This window comes from Thalassophryne amazonica, chromosome 20 (genome assembly GCF_902500255.1).
Source record: "Thalassophryne amazonica chromosome 20, fThaAma1.1, whole genome shotgun sequence".
Taxonomy (NCBI): domain Eukaryota; kingdom Metazoa; phylum Chordata; class Actinopteri; order Batrachoidiformes; family Batrachoididae; genus Thalassophryne; species Thalassophryne amazonica.
In genome coordinates this window covers 28,596,227-28,614,487 of record NC_047122.1, presented here as the reverse complement: position 1 = coordinate 28,614,487, position 18,261 = coordinate 28,596,227, and the positions used below count along the sequence as shown (strand labels likewise).

Below are 18,261 nucleotides of genomic sequence, written 5' to 3'. Positions count from 1 at the left end.
AAAATGAATGGCAAAACCAGTGACTAAAGAATACGGATGATGTAAATGAAGGACTATACAAAATAAATGATAAACAGAAAATGCAATAAATAACTAAAGAAACAAACCCCGATACTAAACACTCAAAGTAAATGAAGCAAAACCAGAGACTACAAAATCATCAACAGAAAACCAAACCAGAGACAAAAGCATAATACAAGAAATGAGATAAACACAATAAAACTAAGACTGAAGTGACTAAGAGACCAATATGGCAAAACAGCCACAAAAAAAAAAAATAAATAAAAATACACAACTTTTACATGACTCATTTGATTGTAATTGCACCCTTATTGTAAATACTGGAGTCCCTCATTTTACAGGGGTCCTGTTTCAGGACGCCTTTAAAATGAGGGACTCCAGTTATAATTTGTGAGGAACATTATTATTTCAGAAATCAATCTTCAAACTACTGTAAAAACTCGTATATGTATAATTTTTGGTTAAAGGGGTGGCACACAGCCGCTGGTGTTCCAAAGAGGTCTCCCATCCAAGTACTAACCAGGCCCCGCACTGCTTAGCTTCTGAGATCTGACAGGATCAGGCTGACACAGAGCAGATCAGCTGCACCACAAATAAAATAATGATGAAGAGAAACTAAACAAATGAGAACATGAGCATGACCTGACAAGACATGAATAAAAATACTGAAGACTCAGAGCACGGACTAATGACAGACAGCCCTAAAGGGCCGGATCATGACACTCTCGCCAGTTGATCCATGATCAAAGCCATACACACACACACATTCACACACACAGAGGCCACTTGGCTATTATAATATAGACTAGCATGTTGCAACTATAAAAATGAGAAATTTTATTTTTGAGTGGCACCCTAGTACGCAGTTTGAAAAACAGTTATTGAGCTATCATTATGACAGAACTACAGGTGCAAGTAATAATTATTGTTAGTTTCCCCAAAACGTGAGGCTTGATACTTTGGAACACAAGCGACTTACAACCCAATCTCATGCCATTTTGTGATGGCGTCACAAAAAGTAAATTAATCTATTAGTTTGTGATACCGTCACAAAATACTCCACATTTTCATGATGGTATCACAAATTCATTTCGTGATGGTATCATGAAATGTGTGTGTGTGTGTGTGTGTGTGTGTTGGGGGGGGGGGGGTGTCTGTGGGGGTTATGGTTAGGCTCAGATCTCAGAGGCTAAGCAGAGTGGGACCTGGTTAGTACTTGGATGGGAGACCTGTTCAGAAGACCAGGGGCTGTGCTTCTCCAGGTAAAACTGGAGTTGCATCAGGAAGGCCATCTGGTATAAAACTTGTGCCAAATCCCAATGTGGATCTGTGCTGGATCTGCTGTGGTGAACCTGAACAAACAGGAGCAGCCACAAAGCAAATAACATAATATGTACACTTACAGAAATCACTACAGGAAGAGGAAAGTATATTAAAGTTACATTTTTCTTATTTTGAGCTTATTTAGTAAAAACTTTAAAGGCTTTTTTTCTGGCTTTTGCATCCAAACCTAACCACTGGTTTCCACTGACATCATCCATGTGAATGAAGAGGATTTTTGTTCATCATAGCTAACATCAAGTTGGAAAAAATGACCACAACTAGAAAATTTTGAGGGTTTCCCCCTTCTTTTTTTTAACAATATGAAATTCACACAGTACACTTGAGAAAATCAGACTTTTATTTTGAAAGTTAAAAAACCCCATTCAGTTCACGTGAAATAAGTAGTTGTTAGAAAAATCAAAGTACTTTCCCTTTGGTATAGTGTGAACTACTAACACACACCAGATGGAGCAATTTCTGCCTAAACAACAATCTGCAGTTATACATTCAATGCTGTTATCTGTTGTTCGAAATTAAAAGGCATTTATAAATTGGACTAAGAAGGGCACATTCTCTTTATAATTTTCCATGTTTGATAATTGCTTGGATTGACAAGTTAGAAATACATTTGTAGTTTATGAAACATGAAATGTGTGATCTGAAAGACATTTTTAACAGGTTAAAAAAATACATTATGCATAATGTAGACGGGATAAATAATGACGGTGTCAAGTCTCTATAGATTTTATACGTATAACGTTACTGAATGGTTCATCATACTGTCTGTGAATCATTTATTTGTCTGTGTTGTTTGTGCCTCAGTCACTCCTGACTTACTTTCGTTATCTGCACCCCTGCCTGGCTTTTCTCTGATAGTGTTGGTGCTGCGGGCGCATTCTCTGCAGTATTGGGCATCTTGCATTGATACCAAAACCCGTCGGTCCGGCTGAAGTGGCTTTGCCATCCGCAGAATCTAACCATGATGCCCTTTGAAGCTGCTGGCGACTGCATCAGCATGATCACAGGCTCGAGAAAAATATTAAAGGAGCACGTGAGCATAGCTTCTCTCCTCCACCTAACAGTTGTCTTCAACACAAAGCCCACAATGTGTGAGATGTTGTAAGGTGCGTAGCACATCACAAACACAACCAGTGTGGAAACCGCCACGGTCAGGACCCTCCGCTTCCCCAACGCAGACAGGTTGGAGCGCAAAACGAGGATAACGCAGCGCAGTGTGCAAAATGATGTTAGAATTAGGGGCGCAAAAAACAGGACGATGGCCATTTCCAAGCGCAGGGGCAGCAGCACGGCTAACTGAGAGTCGTTGAAGTCCATGTAGCAGGATGCTGTGTCATTTGTGACGGAGATGAAGTAAGCACCTCCCTCAGCCACTAAGGCCACGCTAAGGTGTAGGAGCACCAAGACCCACAACACAGCGCTGATGTAGCATGAATTACGAGCACGGCGGTATTGTTTGTAGACAATTGGGAATGCAATGCTGAGGTAACGCCCCACCGTCATGGCGGTGATGAACAGGCAGCTGCCATAGAGTGAAGAGAAGAGGAACAAGCTGAAAATGGGACAGATGGGTGCCGGCAGCCTCCAGTCTTGAAGGAAAGTCGCCAAGGCCTTTACGGGCAGCCAGCTCACCAGCGCCAGATTGGCGATGCACAGGTTGAGAGCGTAGACCACATTTGGTGTGGCACCATGCTTGTGGGCTTTACGTGCGTAGACAAAAAGCACCAACAGGTTGGCAGGAAGTCCCAGAAGAAAGCTGAAGGTGTAGACGCTCAGAGCGATACAATCGTTTACATCCATGGGTGTGTCTCCAGTTCAGGAAAAGGATACAGCTGAGAGAAAGAAGCAAACACCAAAATCAGTGCTGCATCCACGCCAAACAGCCGCAGAACCAAATCTTTTGCAAATCATGTTCTCCATTTTTGGCTGCAGAGTCTTTTCCCATGCAGCTGAACGGAGCTTCTGCCAAACTGACGGCGCCCTAGCTTGGCAACCAGACTGAGATAAGTGACGCAGAAAAACAAAAAAACGAAGAAAAAAAAAAAAAGGCGGCCACATTGAAGGTGCTGATGCATGTGTGCATGGAGGGCAACTACAAGCGCACGACATCATGACAGACTTCGAGATAAGGAGATGCATGCACTCATGCAGAAGCAGAGGACATTTAGTAGGCACCAGGTGCTTTTAATTGCACTCTCACTGGAAGACAACAGACAGGTAGCATCTGGGCCCTTAAGTGAAATGATTCAGAATAATTCAGCGTGTCAGGAAACACGTGGCCAAGATCCTTAAAGCTGAGGCAATTGCAAAGGCCTGAACGAGCACGCCGGTAAAGTCATAAAAGCACTGAAGATAAAGGTGGATGTGGAGAAGACGACGGCTCTGCTTTGGGATACGACGACTTGTTTGCAGCATGGAGGTTTTTCATGCTTTTTGATGGCGGTAAATGAGTGAGAGCAAAGTCATTATTCAAAGAGCTTTAGGCAAAGAAAACGGGGCAGAAAAATCACATGATGCATTTTACAAGAGCGTAATGACAAATACCTGGAAATGTTTTTCTCAGGAAACTGCTGTAGAACTAAAAATAGGGCTGCTTGCTATTCAGCAAATCTTTTGACTAGCTTTTTCAAAAAAAAGAAATACTGTATGATAATGACTGATCCCTGTCTTGTTCCTTAAGATTTTTCTATGGAGCAGTGTGCAGATTTTGGATTTTTCAGTTTGACAGCAATAAACGTGTTCGAACGATGAAACTTTTCAACACAGAATGCAAAAAAAGAAAAAAAAATAGTTTATTAGCATCTGGATGTTGATTCTGCCAATTTTGACCTAACTGGTAGCACTTAAGTTGCCCAGACAACACTTACAAGCCAGCCTTAATATACTACAGCCTACATAAAAATGTATGATGGCCATCCCACAATGGTAGCTATAGCCAGGTAGGGGTCAACGAAGGATTACACAGATAAAATTTAAAAATGTTCCAATCATATTGAAAAATACTACATGATTTTTCTGATCATAAAGATCCCCAAAATAGAAAATAGGACTGTCTATGACTGAATGTTATGGAGAGGAAACTACATTTTCAGTCTGTACAGGGGACAAAAGTTAAAGTTGTTCCAGTTTTAGTCAAAAGTGATGCAAACTAATATTCGTTGAGTTAATACAATAAATAAATGGAACTGTTTTGACCGTGTTGAATGCTTAGTATCCAAAATAAAGGTCAAAGTACGCCGATGTCCATTGGATTCTATGACATACATTTGATATATGTTAACCCAAAACATAACTAAGCATGACAGATGGTGCAAACTGTTCCTTTTCAGAACCATATTAGCTCAGCCACAAACTTGCATCTCTTTTTACCAAAATTGGAGACTGTTGTCACCATTTGTTTTCTGTTTTTATCCCATAACTACATAACACTCATTCATAGATAACCCAAACTATACCTTTTTGGGAACTTTATGATCAGACAAATAATGTGATATCTTTTTCAATATGACTGGAGCATTTTTAAATTTTGATCCTCTGTAATCCTTCATTCACCCCTACCTGGCTACAGCTACCATCATGGGATGGCTATCATATATTTTTGTATAGGACATGGTATACTGAGGCTGGAATGTAACTGTTGTGCACATCAAGTGGCTCCAACAACCTGCTTGGGCAATGGACTATATACAGCCCAGGTTGCCAGTAAAAAAGCTAGTAACTGACAAACAGTGTTGCCACAGTTACTTTGAAAAAGTAATCCAATTACTGATTACTCCTTGAAAAAGTAACTTAGTTACTTTACTGATTACTCAATTGTAAAAGTAACTAAGTTAGATTACTAGTTACTTTTTGTTACTTTTCCCAGCTGCCGACAACAACCCTCTGCCACCTCAACATGACAATGATACCTGTTTTGCCAAAACTTACTTTATAGTCACCCTTTCTTGACTTCAATGAAAATAAATACTTGTTTTATAAAAAGTAAAATAAAGACCTCTTTCTTGACCTCATATTTAACTGTTGACAGCACTGTAACAGTAAAACTTGCAATTTCGAACCTACATTGTTTATAAATGTAACTATTAAATTCATTCTAGCATTTTTCTAACATTTAAATTCTCTCTAAATATTTTACTTGTCGAAATTATTATTTTAAGTAGTATTAGTAGTTGTAGTAAAAAAAAGGCTTCAAAACTGGACCTTTAATCTAGGGGTGTTGTGAGGGGGGCACATCCTTGCCCCACGCCCCCATTCCATCTGGATTCGCCCCTACTTTGGCGTTTGAGCACAAAGAATGGATAACATTTATTTATGCAGAAAACGTGACCAGATTTACAGGTAAGAAAGTTTTATTGTGTTTTCACATCATGTGGTCCTCAGAAAGAGAGTTTAGGTGCATTTGAGTGGAAAATAGTGTTAGTTGTTGACGCGTCGCGGAGGATCAGCTGTTTTAACGTGCAGATACAGAGCGGCTCAGCTCAGAATTCTAAATAAAGGAGGAAAAAAAAAGGTATAAAAATGTCTTTGTAAAGCTCAGTGCAGGTGTGCTGATCACCGCCCTTTAAGAGGTGACGACGAGTCGAGCAGCTGCAAAAAACCGCGGATGAAAAGCTCACAGCTCACTGAAAGTGGGCAGTTCAGTCAAACCCCGACCCCCTGCCCTCGGACCAAGTTTAATGCTGCTATCGACCCACAATGAAAAATAATAGTAACGCACAGTGACATGAAGAAGTAACTTTAATCTGATTACTGATTTGGAAAGATTAACTGGTTAGATTACTCGTTACTAAAAAAAAGTGGTCAGATTAGAGTAACGCGTTACCGGCATCACTGCTAACAAACCATTCCATTTGGCTGACGGGGGTTTATTGCTCTAGGGATCCAGGTCACTGCCTGTTTACCGGATTTTTTTCTCTCTTTATATCATATGTACAGTATGAGTCAAAGTTCACGTCATCATCCCCATTTACATGTGCTAAAAGTTTGTCAAACATTATGTTAAGGATAAACAAAGCCATTAAAGCTAATGGTCGATGAAATGTAATGACCACAATCAAGGATGAACATGAGCACTTTCACGCTTGCTTTTTCATGTGGAATCACTCAATCAACATCAAATGGCTCATTTCTTAAATTCACGTGAGATAAACATTATTTCAAGAAAGTAGCAGGCGTTTCATATCATCGTATGCTCATTTTATTCAGTTAAACATTTTTTTTTCATGTAACAAACAGCAAATTAAGCTACTTCATAATCCAACAATTTCTCACACACACACACACACACACACACACACACACACACACACACACACACACACACACACACACACACACACACACACACACACACACACACACACACACACACACACACACACACAAAATGAAGCTCTAAGCAGGTCAGAACAATTATCTTGCAAAGGCTCATCAGTTGCTACACAAAAAGAAAAGTGCACTAATACATAATATAATATTACAACTCTATATAAGGCTATGTACCCCCCACCCCCCGTCACTTTCCTGATTTCTAACTGTTGTATATCTGCCACTCTTAATTAGCTCAGATGGCTGTGCAAAATGTAGTATAACTTGAATTAACACAAAACAAACATCACAACAAACATCAGGGAAAAAAAAAAAAAACACTGAACAACTTTTAGCTGCATTTTCACGATTTAGAAGGGCACCCAATCCCATGATTGACATCAGTGTTGTACACTATATGGAAGAATTTACCCACTTTTCTGTACAGAATGTTTGCTGCCATCCACTGTGGGTATTTTCTCAGGATGGTCTCCAGGTCCACACATTCATCTGGGTTTTTTGATAACATGGTAAATGGACATCATTTATATAGCGCTTTTCCATCTGCATTAGATACTCAAAGCGCTTTACAATAATGCCTCACATTCACCCAACATGTATTTTGGTGAGATTTTATTGTAAGAAGGTGGCTACTGCTGGAGAAATCCACCACTTTGCCACACTGTCTCAATTTTGAGATGAGTCCACAGAGCTTTGTAATGTCTGGCTGATATATTTCAGGAACCTTCTGGAATTTGTATGATTGTGCTGCTTGTCAAGATGTTGCCAATTTGGCATTACTGGAAATCGTTTAAACAGAGCTTCTGAAATCCACCTGAATGTCTTTAGTCTAAATTGAAATCTGGTTACTTACTTCTCCATGTTACAGTGAGACAACTGACTTTAATTTATCAACCCTATCAAATGTCACAATTTCTGGTATTTTCATGAAGGTCAGAACGTGTTCAGTCATCAGTGTCATAACATTTGATTGAGACGTGGTGGAGAGTTGAAAAGATTCAATCAAAAGAATTTAAAAATCATCATAATTTACTGTTTTAAATTCTTCCCACATGATCTTACTGAGCCAGCAGCTGCAGGTTGCTTCTCCCACTAGAGTTTGTGAGTGGGATCAGCGGTACTGGGATTTTGTCCGTGTAGGAGGTCGATGTGAGGCGGCCGCGGGTATTCATGCTTCGCTGTTCCAGAGACAGAGATTCCTGTTTTCTGGAAAGATCCTGCAACATGTGGCTGTGATGAAGCTGCATCTTCTGCAGGGAGTGTCTGAGGACATCAGACAGAAAAAAAGCAAAAAAAAAATAATAATAATAATAATAAATAAATAAATCATTTTTTTCTATTGATCTGGATGCTATTTTGTATATTTAGTACTCAGGTTCATATATTGTCTATGAAAAGTACTAACTACTTTGGGTTTTTATGGTTTTGATTCATGACATCAGGAAAAAAAAAGAGTTTTTTCATCTCCAACAAATGTAATAATGCTCTTTATTGCCACAATGTAACTAAACCTAAATATGAATTAAATTACACGAAAGCATAAAATGTAAAATAATAGTTTGTATAAGCATGCAGCTCCTTAGTTATAAGCTGATTATTCACCGGTTTTGCAGGCAAGCTGGTTTAGAGAAATCACGGATCTATCTATAAGCCAAAGGTTAGATATTAAATCTGTTACTGAACATTAATTTGTTCCTTCCTACATATTAGATAAACCTGTTTGATAAATACAGTGCATCCAGAAAGTATTCACAGTGCTTCAATTTTCCTCATTTTGTTGTTACAAACTTATTCCAAAATGGATGAAATTCATTATTTTCTCTAAATTGTAGACACAACATCCCACAACGACAATGTGGAAAAAAAAGGTTTTTTGAGATTATTGCAAATTCATATATATACATAAAAAAGAAGAAATCACATGTACATAAATATTCACAGCCTTTGTCATGAAGCTCGAAACTGAGCTCAGGTGCATCCTGTTTCATGAAAAAAGGTTTGTTTTTTGACTTTTGCAAATTTCTTTAAAAAAAAAACAACTAAGCAATGACACATACATAAGTATTCACAGCCTTTGCCATGAAGCTCAAAATTGAGCTCAGGTGCCTCCTGTTTCCACTGATCATCCTTGAAATGCTTCTACAGCTTAACTGGAGTCCACCTGGGGTAAATTCAGTTGATTGGACATGATTTGGAAATACACACACTTGTCTATAAATAAGGTCCCACCATTGACAGTGCATGTCAGAGCACAAACCAAGGATGAAGTCAAAGGAATTGTCTGTAGACCTCCAAGACAGGATTGTCTCGAGGCACAAATCTGGGGAAGGGTACAGAAACATTTCTGCTGCTTTGAAGGTCCCAATGAGCACAGTGGCCTCCATCACCTGTAAATGGAAGAAGTTCAGATCCACCAGGAATCTTCCTAGAACTGGTCGCTCGTCTAAACTGAGCGATTGGGGGAGAAGAGCCTTAGTCATGGAAGTGAACAAGAACCTCATGATCACTCTGTCAGAGCTCCAGCATTCCTGTGTGGAGAGAGGAGAACGTTCTAGAAGTACAACCATCTCTGCAGCAATCCACCAATCAGGCCTGTATGGTAGAGCGGCCAGATGGAAGCCACTCCTTAGTAAAAGGCACATGGCAGCCCACCTGGAGTTTGCCAAAGGGCACCTGAAGGACTCTCAGACCATGAGAAACAGAATTCTCTGGTCTGATGAGACAAAGATTGAACTCTTTGGCGTGAATGCTTGAAGGAAACCAGGCACCATCCCTACAGTGAAGCATGGTGGTGGCAGCATCATGCTGTGGGGATGTTTGTCAGCAACAAGAACTGGGAGACTAGTCAGGATTGAGGGAAAGATGAATGCAGCAATGTAGAGACATCCTGGATGAAAACCTGCTCCAGAGCACTCTTGACCTCAGACTGGGGTGACAGTTGATCTTTCAGCAGGACAATGACCCTAAGCACACAGCCAAGATATCAAAGGAGTGGCTTCAGGACAACTCTGTGAATGTCCTTGAGTGGCCCAGCCAGAGTCCAGACCTGAATCTGATTGAACATCTCTGGAGAGATCTGAAAATGTCTGTGCACCGACGCTCCCCATCCAACCTGATGGAGCTTGAGAGGTCCTGCAAAGAGGAATCAGCAAAACTGCCCAAAGATGCACCAAGCTTGCGGCATCATATTCAAAACTTCCGGCTGTAATTTCTGCCAAAGATGAATCAACAATGTATTGAGCAAAGGGTGTGAATACTTATGTACATGTGATTTCTTAGTTTTTTTAGTAAAAATTAAAAGTGAAGCACTGTGAATACTTTCCAGAAGCTCGTACATCTACAGAGTTTTACGAAGCAGCACAGACTCACTGAGCTTCAGAAAGCTTCTTTTTTAGAGCCAAGATTGTGGCCTCCAGTTGATTAACTTCATTAATGAGGCCGTACTGAACCTGCAAATGCAACAGAGATGACCAATCAGAACAAAGCTTCTCATAGCTCTCAAGAAAACAATCTGGCAAATACTGTATAATATTTCATACAAACAATATATAAACCTCATCTCTGCACAGATCCATGCCAGATCTGTTTGTCCTGTTCTCCAATCGCGTGTGAGCCAGCTTCATAAACGCTGTCTTCGCATGTAAATCCTCATCCAATCGCCGGATGTCGTTCTGCATCTCAGCCATTTCATCTTCAGTCTGACGGACATAAAGAACACAACCTCACTGTCCACTCAGTCATACGGCTACATTATGATTTTCAAGGTCGCAACCTGCATTTCAAAAGGAAATCATAATACTCACATTTTTAATTTGCCACTCCAACTCATCGCGAGCCTGCTCCTCATCGTGAAAACGCTTCCGAAGGGCAAAATCAGTGGCTTTACACTGACTCTCCAGGTCATTCTGCAGCTATTGAAGAAATGAAGGAACTCTGCTTAGCAACACACACAGGAGCCTGTAAGCTGGTTCAGGCAGACAACTTAAGCTGCTGCTTCATGTACACTCACATGCCTCGATTCACATAATCACCACATACACCCCGTCTACATGATCCACTACACATTGGGCAGGCTGTCATGATTCTACCCATTCGGGGCTCTTGTTATGATTTTGTCTCTATGCCCTCCCTCTTTGGTCCTCTGTCTTTGATTTTCTGTTTGTGATATTTATAGCCATTGGTTTTGTTTTCTGCTTATCATTTTCCGTTTATCATATTTTAGTCATGTGTTTAGTGCAGCTCTAGTTTTGTCTTAGTCTTATTTTCTTGTTGATCCATTTTCAGTTCTTACATTTGTTTGGTGATTTAATTCCTTGTTCCTTGATGTTGGTCTTCTTTATTTCTTATTTATAGGGCCTTGGGTTTTGTTCATCTTTGATTTTGGTATTTTGTTTAAATCACTGTAGTTTTAGGTTCATCTTTTAGTTGGGTCATGTTCACGTTGCTTTTGTCTTACTGCACGCTCTTGTCTGGTGTTCAGGGTTTGGTATGGGTGTGTCTTGTCCTTTGTTTGCCACGCCCCTTCCTGATTGTTCCCTCACACCTGTGTCTTGTTTCCTAATCACCATCTGTTCTATTTAAGCCCTTTGTGTTTTCCTCCTCACGGTCAGTTTGTTGAATTTTCATTTGCGTTCCAGCCTTTTCCACAGTTGTTTTGCCTTGTTCTGCTGCCTGCTTGTATTTTGACCTTGATTCTATCTCTGCCACTGAACTCCACCACACTGTGTATTTTTTACACAGTGTAGCTATTAAATCTGCTTAAAAGTTAGCTGTCTGACTGAACTGCATATGTGATAGCTGTGCGACACACACACGCATACCTGAGCTCTGGTGAGATTCATGTCCTCCCTCATGTGCTGGGACACCTGCATGGCCTCTTGAGCATGAGCCACATTAAATTGGCTGAACTCGACCCACGTCTGTGGGGTGGATGAACTACAATGACATGTCTACATTTTAGCAACTGAACATTTTATTTATTTAAATTATGATTTAAACAGCGCCGCCTCCTCATGTTGTCCAGTTTGACCATCAGCAGCTTGTCTCATGAAGATATGAATAGAATTCAGTGGAATTTGGAGGAGAGATCGGCAGAGGTATCTGCTCTCAGAGTAGCCTGTAGTTCTACATTACACCAGCATAAAGTACATAGTGATCTTCAAAACTTTTGTTGACGTGCCATACCGCCAGTAATCCAGTACAAGAATTTACAGTCAAACTCTTTTTGTTGCTGTTGCTCCTCCTGTTCTTATAGTACAGACACTCAAAATCTGAGCCAAAGCTAAAAGAGTAAAACATAATGGAATACTGAGACAGAGTCTCTAACAATATCATTTAATGAATGTTTTCAGTGGTTGTCTACCTATTGGGTATCCGTTTGGGATCAGTCTTCAAGGAGATCTCTGGAGACTTTATTGTAAGTGACAGGCAGGTCGTGTCAATGTCCAATGCCTCCATCTTGTTCTGGAGGTCAGAGGTCAGTTGGTGACGTGCCTCCTGCAAAACACTAAAAACCAAAAAACACAGTAAAGCAACATCTTGCATCTTAAATGTATCCAGCGTCAACACTCTGGGTTAGAAGTTTGCTTTACAATGACACTAACATAATAACCACCCAAAATAAATATAATTAATAAAAAGCAGCACAAAGTCACTAAGAAGCATTCTTAATGTTGCGGGTTTATATTGTTGTCTGCTACACTGTGGAAAAAGTCAATAAGAAATAAACTCATATCTCTGAAAATGCCTACGTGTCACAGTGGGTCTTACCAAAGCTGCTCAAAGGCCTTGTGTATGTTTTGTTGCAGAATTTGTTGCAATGCTTCAATCAAGGTCACATCTTTTTTCAGCTGCTCTTCAACGGGGTCCTGCACAAGTTCATACCCGCTCCGTCCCTCACGCAACGTCAGGCATTCCACGCTGACTTCCAGAGGAAGAGCGGTTGCAGCCAGGGCCTGCTCAGTCTGCTCTTTGCACTGATTCACAACGCAAAGGCAGAGGTCAGAAAGGCCAGTGGGAACAAAAACACTAAACCCTCACAGAGGTACACCAAGGGCAGGCATCTTATTGAATGAAATGGACTCAAGCAAGAAAATGTACTTAAAATGGTTGAACATATGTCTATATTTCCTTAAGTATTGTTTGTCTTAACTACACACTGGAATATAATCATTTAAAGGCAGCACAGTCATTTTTATGACATCATGAACGTGATTAGACACGTCGTGGATTTGGATCACCAAAGTCAAAGCTTCCATCTCTTCATCCAGTTTCTGAGCGCAGGCTTCTAATGCTTCTTTCCACCGGGCGACATCCCAGATACGATCACTCAACCTGCAAGAGGTTTCATTCTCATCCCAAATTGTCTGTAGAGAAAGCAGTGGAAGAAAATTACTGAGGGGAGGCTTGATCAAATGAGGAAAAACATAAGGAACTCTCAGTTATTAGATATACAGAATACTCTCAGTATTCTGTATATCTTCATCCAAGCAAGACAGGGGGTGTTGCTCAGAATTCAGTTTGTTGAGTGTTCCCACTATCCACTAGATGTCACCATGGCAGTGTTTTGAAACAGAATTGGTTTTCTAAGCGACAGGACTGTAACTAAGGATTATTTTCACAAATGATTAATCATTTGATTATTTTCTCAGACAATTAGATGTTAAGTCAATAAAATGTAACAAAATAGTGAATAAGGTTTGTCATTGTTATCCAGAGCTCCAGATGGCACCTTTAATTGATTCAAGATTTGAAAACCTCTTGTTTCTGCCATGACTGTGTGTCATTTCTGGAGGGGTTTAGGTCTGAAATTCACAAACACAAACCCACCTTACAACTGGTGTCATTGCGCAGAGCTCTCCCTTCCTGCTGGACCATATTTGAAATGTGTCTCTCATGTTGTGCTGTAGCAGACAGCTGCTGGTTGTTGGTACCCCATTCTGGCACACTGTGGCGCAGGGCGGGTTTCATGTGAAATGCAGCCATCCTCCTGGATTTGCCTTTGTGGCACTGTTGCAGAATCTTCTTTACTTCCGGTGTTTCAAAATAAATACTGAGATATGACACAAATCCAAAAATGATCTTACAGCATATGGTGGGAATACAATCATTCATTCATTCATTCATTTATTTTGTATACCCACATACTCCTACTATTTAATACTTTTTGTACTAATATGTATTGCAGTCATCTCTGGTTTAATTTCCCCGGAGGCAGCTGACAGGTACCGGCAGGCCAAGCGTGCAGCAGCCCGTGCGGTCGCAGAGGCAAAAACTCGGGTCTGGGAGGACTTCGGGGAGGCCATGGAGGAGGACTATCGGTCTGCCTCGAAGAGATTCTGGCAAACCGTCCGACGCCTCAGGAGGCGGAAGCAGCTCTCCACCAGCACTGTTTACGGTGCGGGTGGGGAGCTGTTGACCCTGACTGGGGATGTTATCCGGCGGTGGAAGGAATACTTCGAGGATCTCCTCAATCCCATCGTCACGTCTTCCGAAGAGGAAGCAGAGACTGGGGACTCAGAGGAGGACTCATCCATTACCCAGGCCAAAGTCACCGAGGTGGTTAGAAAGCTCCTCGGTGGCAAGGCTCCTGGGGTGGATGAAGTCCGTCCTGAGTACCTTAAGTCTCTGGATGTTGTGGGACTGTCTTGGCTGACACGCCTCTGCAACATCGCATGGCGATCGGGGACAGTGCCTCTGGATTGGCAGACCGGGGTGGTGGTCCCTCTGTTTAAGAAGGGGGACCGGAGGGTGTGTTCCAACTATAGGGTGATCACACTCCTCAGCCTCCCCGGTAAGGTCTATTCCAGAGTACTGGAGAGGAGAATTCGACCGATGGTCGAACCTCGGATTCAGGAGAAGCAGTGTGGTTTCCGTCCTGGTCGTGGCACACTGGACCAGCTCTACATCCTCCATCGGGTGCTAGAGGGTTCATGGGAGTTCGCCCAACCAGTCCACATGTGTTTTGTGGATCTGGAGAAGGCGTTCGACCGTGTCCCTCGGGGCACCCTGTGGGGGGTGCTCCGGAATACGGGGTGCGGGGTCCTTTGCTAAGGGATATCCGGTCCCTGTATGACCGCAGCAGGAGCTTGGTTCGCATTGCCGGTAGTAAGTCAAACCTGTTTCCAGTGCACGTTGGCCTCCGCCAGGGCTGCCCTTTGTCACCGGTTCTGTTCATTATTTTTATGGACAGAATTTCTAGGCGCAGCAAGGGTGTAGAGAGGATCTGGTTTGGGAACCACAGAATCTCGTCTCTGCTGTTTGCGGACGATGTGGTTCTGTTGGCTTCATCAAATCAGGACCTTCTGCGTGCACTGGGGCGGTTTGCAGCCGAGTGTGAAGCGTCCGGGATGAAAATCAGCACCTTCAAATCCAAGGCCATGGTTCTCGACCGGAAAAAGGTGCTTTGCCCTCTTCAGGTCGGTGGAGTGTCCTTGCCTCAAGTGGAGGAGTTTAAGTATCTCGGGGTCTTGTTCACGAGTGAGGGACGGATGGAGCGTGAGATCGATAGACTGATCGGTGCAGCATCTGCAGTGATGCGTTCGCTGTATCGGACCGTCGTGGTGAAGAGAGAGCTGAGTAGGGGGGCAAAGCTCTCGATTTAACGATCAATCTATGTTCCGATCCTCACCTATGGTCATGAGATTTGGCTCATGACCGAAAGAACGAGATCGCGAGTACAAGCGGCCGAGATGAGTTTCCTCCGCAGGGTGGCTGGGCACTCCCTTAGAGATAGGGTGAGGAGCTCGGTCACTCGGGAGGAGCTCGGAGTCGAGCCGCTGCTCCTCCACATCGAAAGGAGTCAGTTGAGGTGGCTCGGGCATCTTTTCCAGATGCCCCCTGGACGCCTCGGTGGAGAGGTGTTCCGGGCACGTCCCATTTGGAGGAGGCAACGGGGAAGACCCAGGACACGCTGGAGGGACTACATCTCTCGGCTGGCTTGGGAACGCCTTGGGGTTCCCCCGGAGATGCTGGGGGAGGTGTGTGTGGATCGGGAGGTCTGGGCAGCTTTGCTTGAGCTGCCCACGCGACCCGACTCCGGATAAAGCGGAAGAAAATGGATGGATGGATGGATACTTTCCATAAGTTAACGGTTGGCTACAATAACTCCTTCAGACATATATTTCACCTGCCCCATTCATGTAGTGCCAGTGGAATGTTTGTTTTTAGTGATGTGCCAAGTTTTGGTGAAGAAAGCATTTTTTGGGTTTGGTAAGCATGTTAAAAGCAGCAAAAACACCTTGATCAATGATGTGAATCAGCTTGTTATGTACAAGTCATTGCTATGGGAACACTGGCGTTCCACATTATGTACCACTGGTAATTAATTAATTTTGGTAATTAATTAAAAGTATCTTATCTTATACTCCAATCAAGGGTCACAGTGGGGCTGGACCCTAACAGGGTACACCTCTGGACAAGATGCCAGTCTGTCGCAGGGCACGGGAATACAGTGAACTTATTGTTAGACAACATACATTTAATAACACACATTTTCAAATTTCTTGAAAAATTTGTTTTTTGAGAGATTCACTGCACATCATGAATGTCTCAACAATACAGTAGCACAGAGTAATACGCAAAGAGCTACACAGAATTATTTTTCACCAGAAGTTTTTTTTTTTTTTTTACTTTTTCCACATATTTTGGGTGTGAATCTGAGAATTTGCTTCACAGCAAATAAGGTCCTGAGTTCAGTTCAAGCTGTGGACTTTTCATGTGGAATTTGCATGATATGATTCGGCAATACAGGGTTGGATACTATGTTGACGACGAGAATTGGTGCATTTATCCACAGTGTGCAAAAACATGGAGGTCAGACCAGTTTCCCATTGGGGTTAGGTCTAATTCTGGTTTTAGACATGGCGGCTGGACCTGAACGTGAATGCATTAATAGTTAAACACAACGAAAGAAGATATTCTTCTGTTACTTTGTGTTGTGGCTTTCAAAACCTGTAAGACAAAGTCACTGATTCGCAACACCTTTGGGTGCACAACACACTTGAGGATTTTGTGTGTGTGCATGCGCGCCATTTTAAAAGTTATAATTAATTTAATTATTTTTAATAGAATTATAGCAAGCATAAATTATTAACATCGTGGTTTTTTATATATATATATATATTAATACTATAAAAAACCGTTTTTATGTTCATACATGTAGCATGAATCGGCAACAACACGTTTTATATAATTAGATATAATTGCACAGTAACCCGCTGCTTTAGCGAATATTCTTTTGCTTTTTTGTCAAAAAAAGTTCACCCGCATGAAAAACACTCCTTTCCCGTGACGTCATCTAAAAAAATGTCTGCCGTTAAAAATAAAAGACATTAAAGACTGTATTTTCCTTAACGTGACCACACAGTGCCATTATCCTCATTACTTACCTTCTCTTTCACTTTAGATTAGTTGCTTCTGTTTAGTCACTTTTAATTTTGCTCAACGAAAGATAACGGCAGACAGTCGGCGTGTTACGGTTTCCTAGCAACTGTCCGGTCGTCTCCAGGCGACGCGCTCACGCAACATTCGGTTTCTGCACTCCACGAAAACTTTTTTTATTATATAAAATGACCTACAGTCTATAAAATTGACACGAGCTGAAGATCGTTAACAAAGAATAAAGAAAAGTAAAGTGAAAATAATCATTATTCTGTTGACCGATCAACAAAATGTTTCAGCACTATGCTTATGCTTGCCTACAATCAATTTAGATATAATTATAAATGACATCACATTACTTTGCATTCGCACCACTTAATACTAGAATCAGATAATTTAAAAAGTGCTTGAACATTTGATTCTGTCACCAAAATAAAATGGTACCAATAACCTAAAAAAGAGTCAATTTTGCGGACTAAACAAATTCTGCTGGGAATACATTGTCCCACTCCAAACAGTTAAACTTATGTGTTAAATCAAGTTTTTCAGCTCTAACACAAGACATTTATATTGAAATTTAACTCATTTCAATTATATTAACTAATTTATTTATTATTTTTATAACGGCTGAGTGGATCCCTGTCATTTGATTGGTGCTTTGTATGTCACATGACATGGATTAATTCATCCCATTTGTTGCATTGCATTTAGAGTGCGGCTTGGTTCCATTTAGAGTGCAAATTTGATTCCATACGTACATACCATAGCTTTCACCTCATGAAATATTCATACCATTGAACTCAAACATTCATTATTTGTATATTGTTTGAGTGGAACCAGTTTGAAGTCTAAAAGATATAAAATTCATGTAGTTTTAAGACGTTATGCCCCTTAAATGTTATATTTATGGGCTTAAATGTGTTAAATGTGATTTTTAAAATCATTCTTATTTAGATATTGTAAAAACACAGGCTTTATGAAGGACTGTGGAACTTCTGAGTTTATTATTTTACTGTATAAAATGGTAAAAATGATTCATGTTGAAATTTTTCATTTTTGCAGAAGTTGTCCACAATACGTGTGGGAAAGCTGTTTACGGATAAAATTTATTTTTCTAAGTTATAGTCCTTAAGTCTCCTTCGTGTGTGTGTTTTTTTTAATTATTATTAAATTATTATTGGAGGTTAGTCG

The 18,261-nt window shown here is 41.1% G+C and overlaps 2 protein-coding genes across 2 annotated transcripts; both read right to left on the bottom strand.

The window, feature by feature from the left end:
- Positions 1-2,128: 2,128 nt before the first annotated feature.
- On the bottom strand, positions 2,129-4,121 carry LOC117501283 (free fatty acid receptor 3). Its single transcript, XM_034160129.1, has one exon. It carries the CDS (start codon positions 3,160-3,162, stop codon positions 2,167-2,169), a length of 996 nt encoding a protein of 331 aa, XP_034016020.1. The 5' UTR covers positions 3,163-4,121; the 3' UTR covers positions 2,129-2,166.
- A 3,627-nt stretch (positions 4,122-7,748) lies between these two features.
- tekt2 (tektin 2 (testicular)) lies at positions 7,749-17,129 on the bottom strand. The gene is made up of 10 exons (XM_034160128.1): positions 17,079-17,129; positions 13,519-13,741; positions 12,930-13,055; positions 12,460-12,665; positions 12,053-12,196; positions 11,511-11,625; positions 10,494-10,601; positions 10,245-10,388; positions 10,060-10,139; positions 7,749-7,953 (listed from the first exon to the last, which is right to left on the bottom strand). The coding sequence occupies exons 2-10, from the start codon at positions 13,672-13,674 to the stop codon at positions 7,749-7,751; spliced, it is 1,284 nt and encodes a 427-aa protein (XP_034016019.1). The 5' UTR covers positions 13,675-13,741; positions 17,079-17,129.
- Positions 17,130-18,261: the final 1,132 nt, after the last annotated feature.

Coding starts and splice junctions, on each gene's coding strand:
- LOC117501283 (XM_034160129.1), bottom strand. CDS start 3,162: ATGGATGTAAACGATTGTATCGCTCTGAGCGTCTACACCTTCAGCTTT.
- tekt2 (XM_034160128.1), bottom strand. CDS start 13,674: ATGGCTGCATTTCACATGAAACCCGCCCTGCGCCACAGTGTGCCAGAA. Junction 10,140..10,244: donor TGGATCTGTGCAGAGATGAG/GTTTATATATTG, acceptor TTGCATTTGCAG/GTTCAGTACGGCCTCATTAA. Junction 7,954..10,059: donor AAGAAGCTTTCTGAAGCTCA/GTGAGTCTGTGC, acceptor TGATGTCCTCAG/ACACTCCCTGCAGAAGATGC.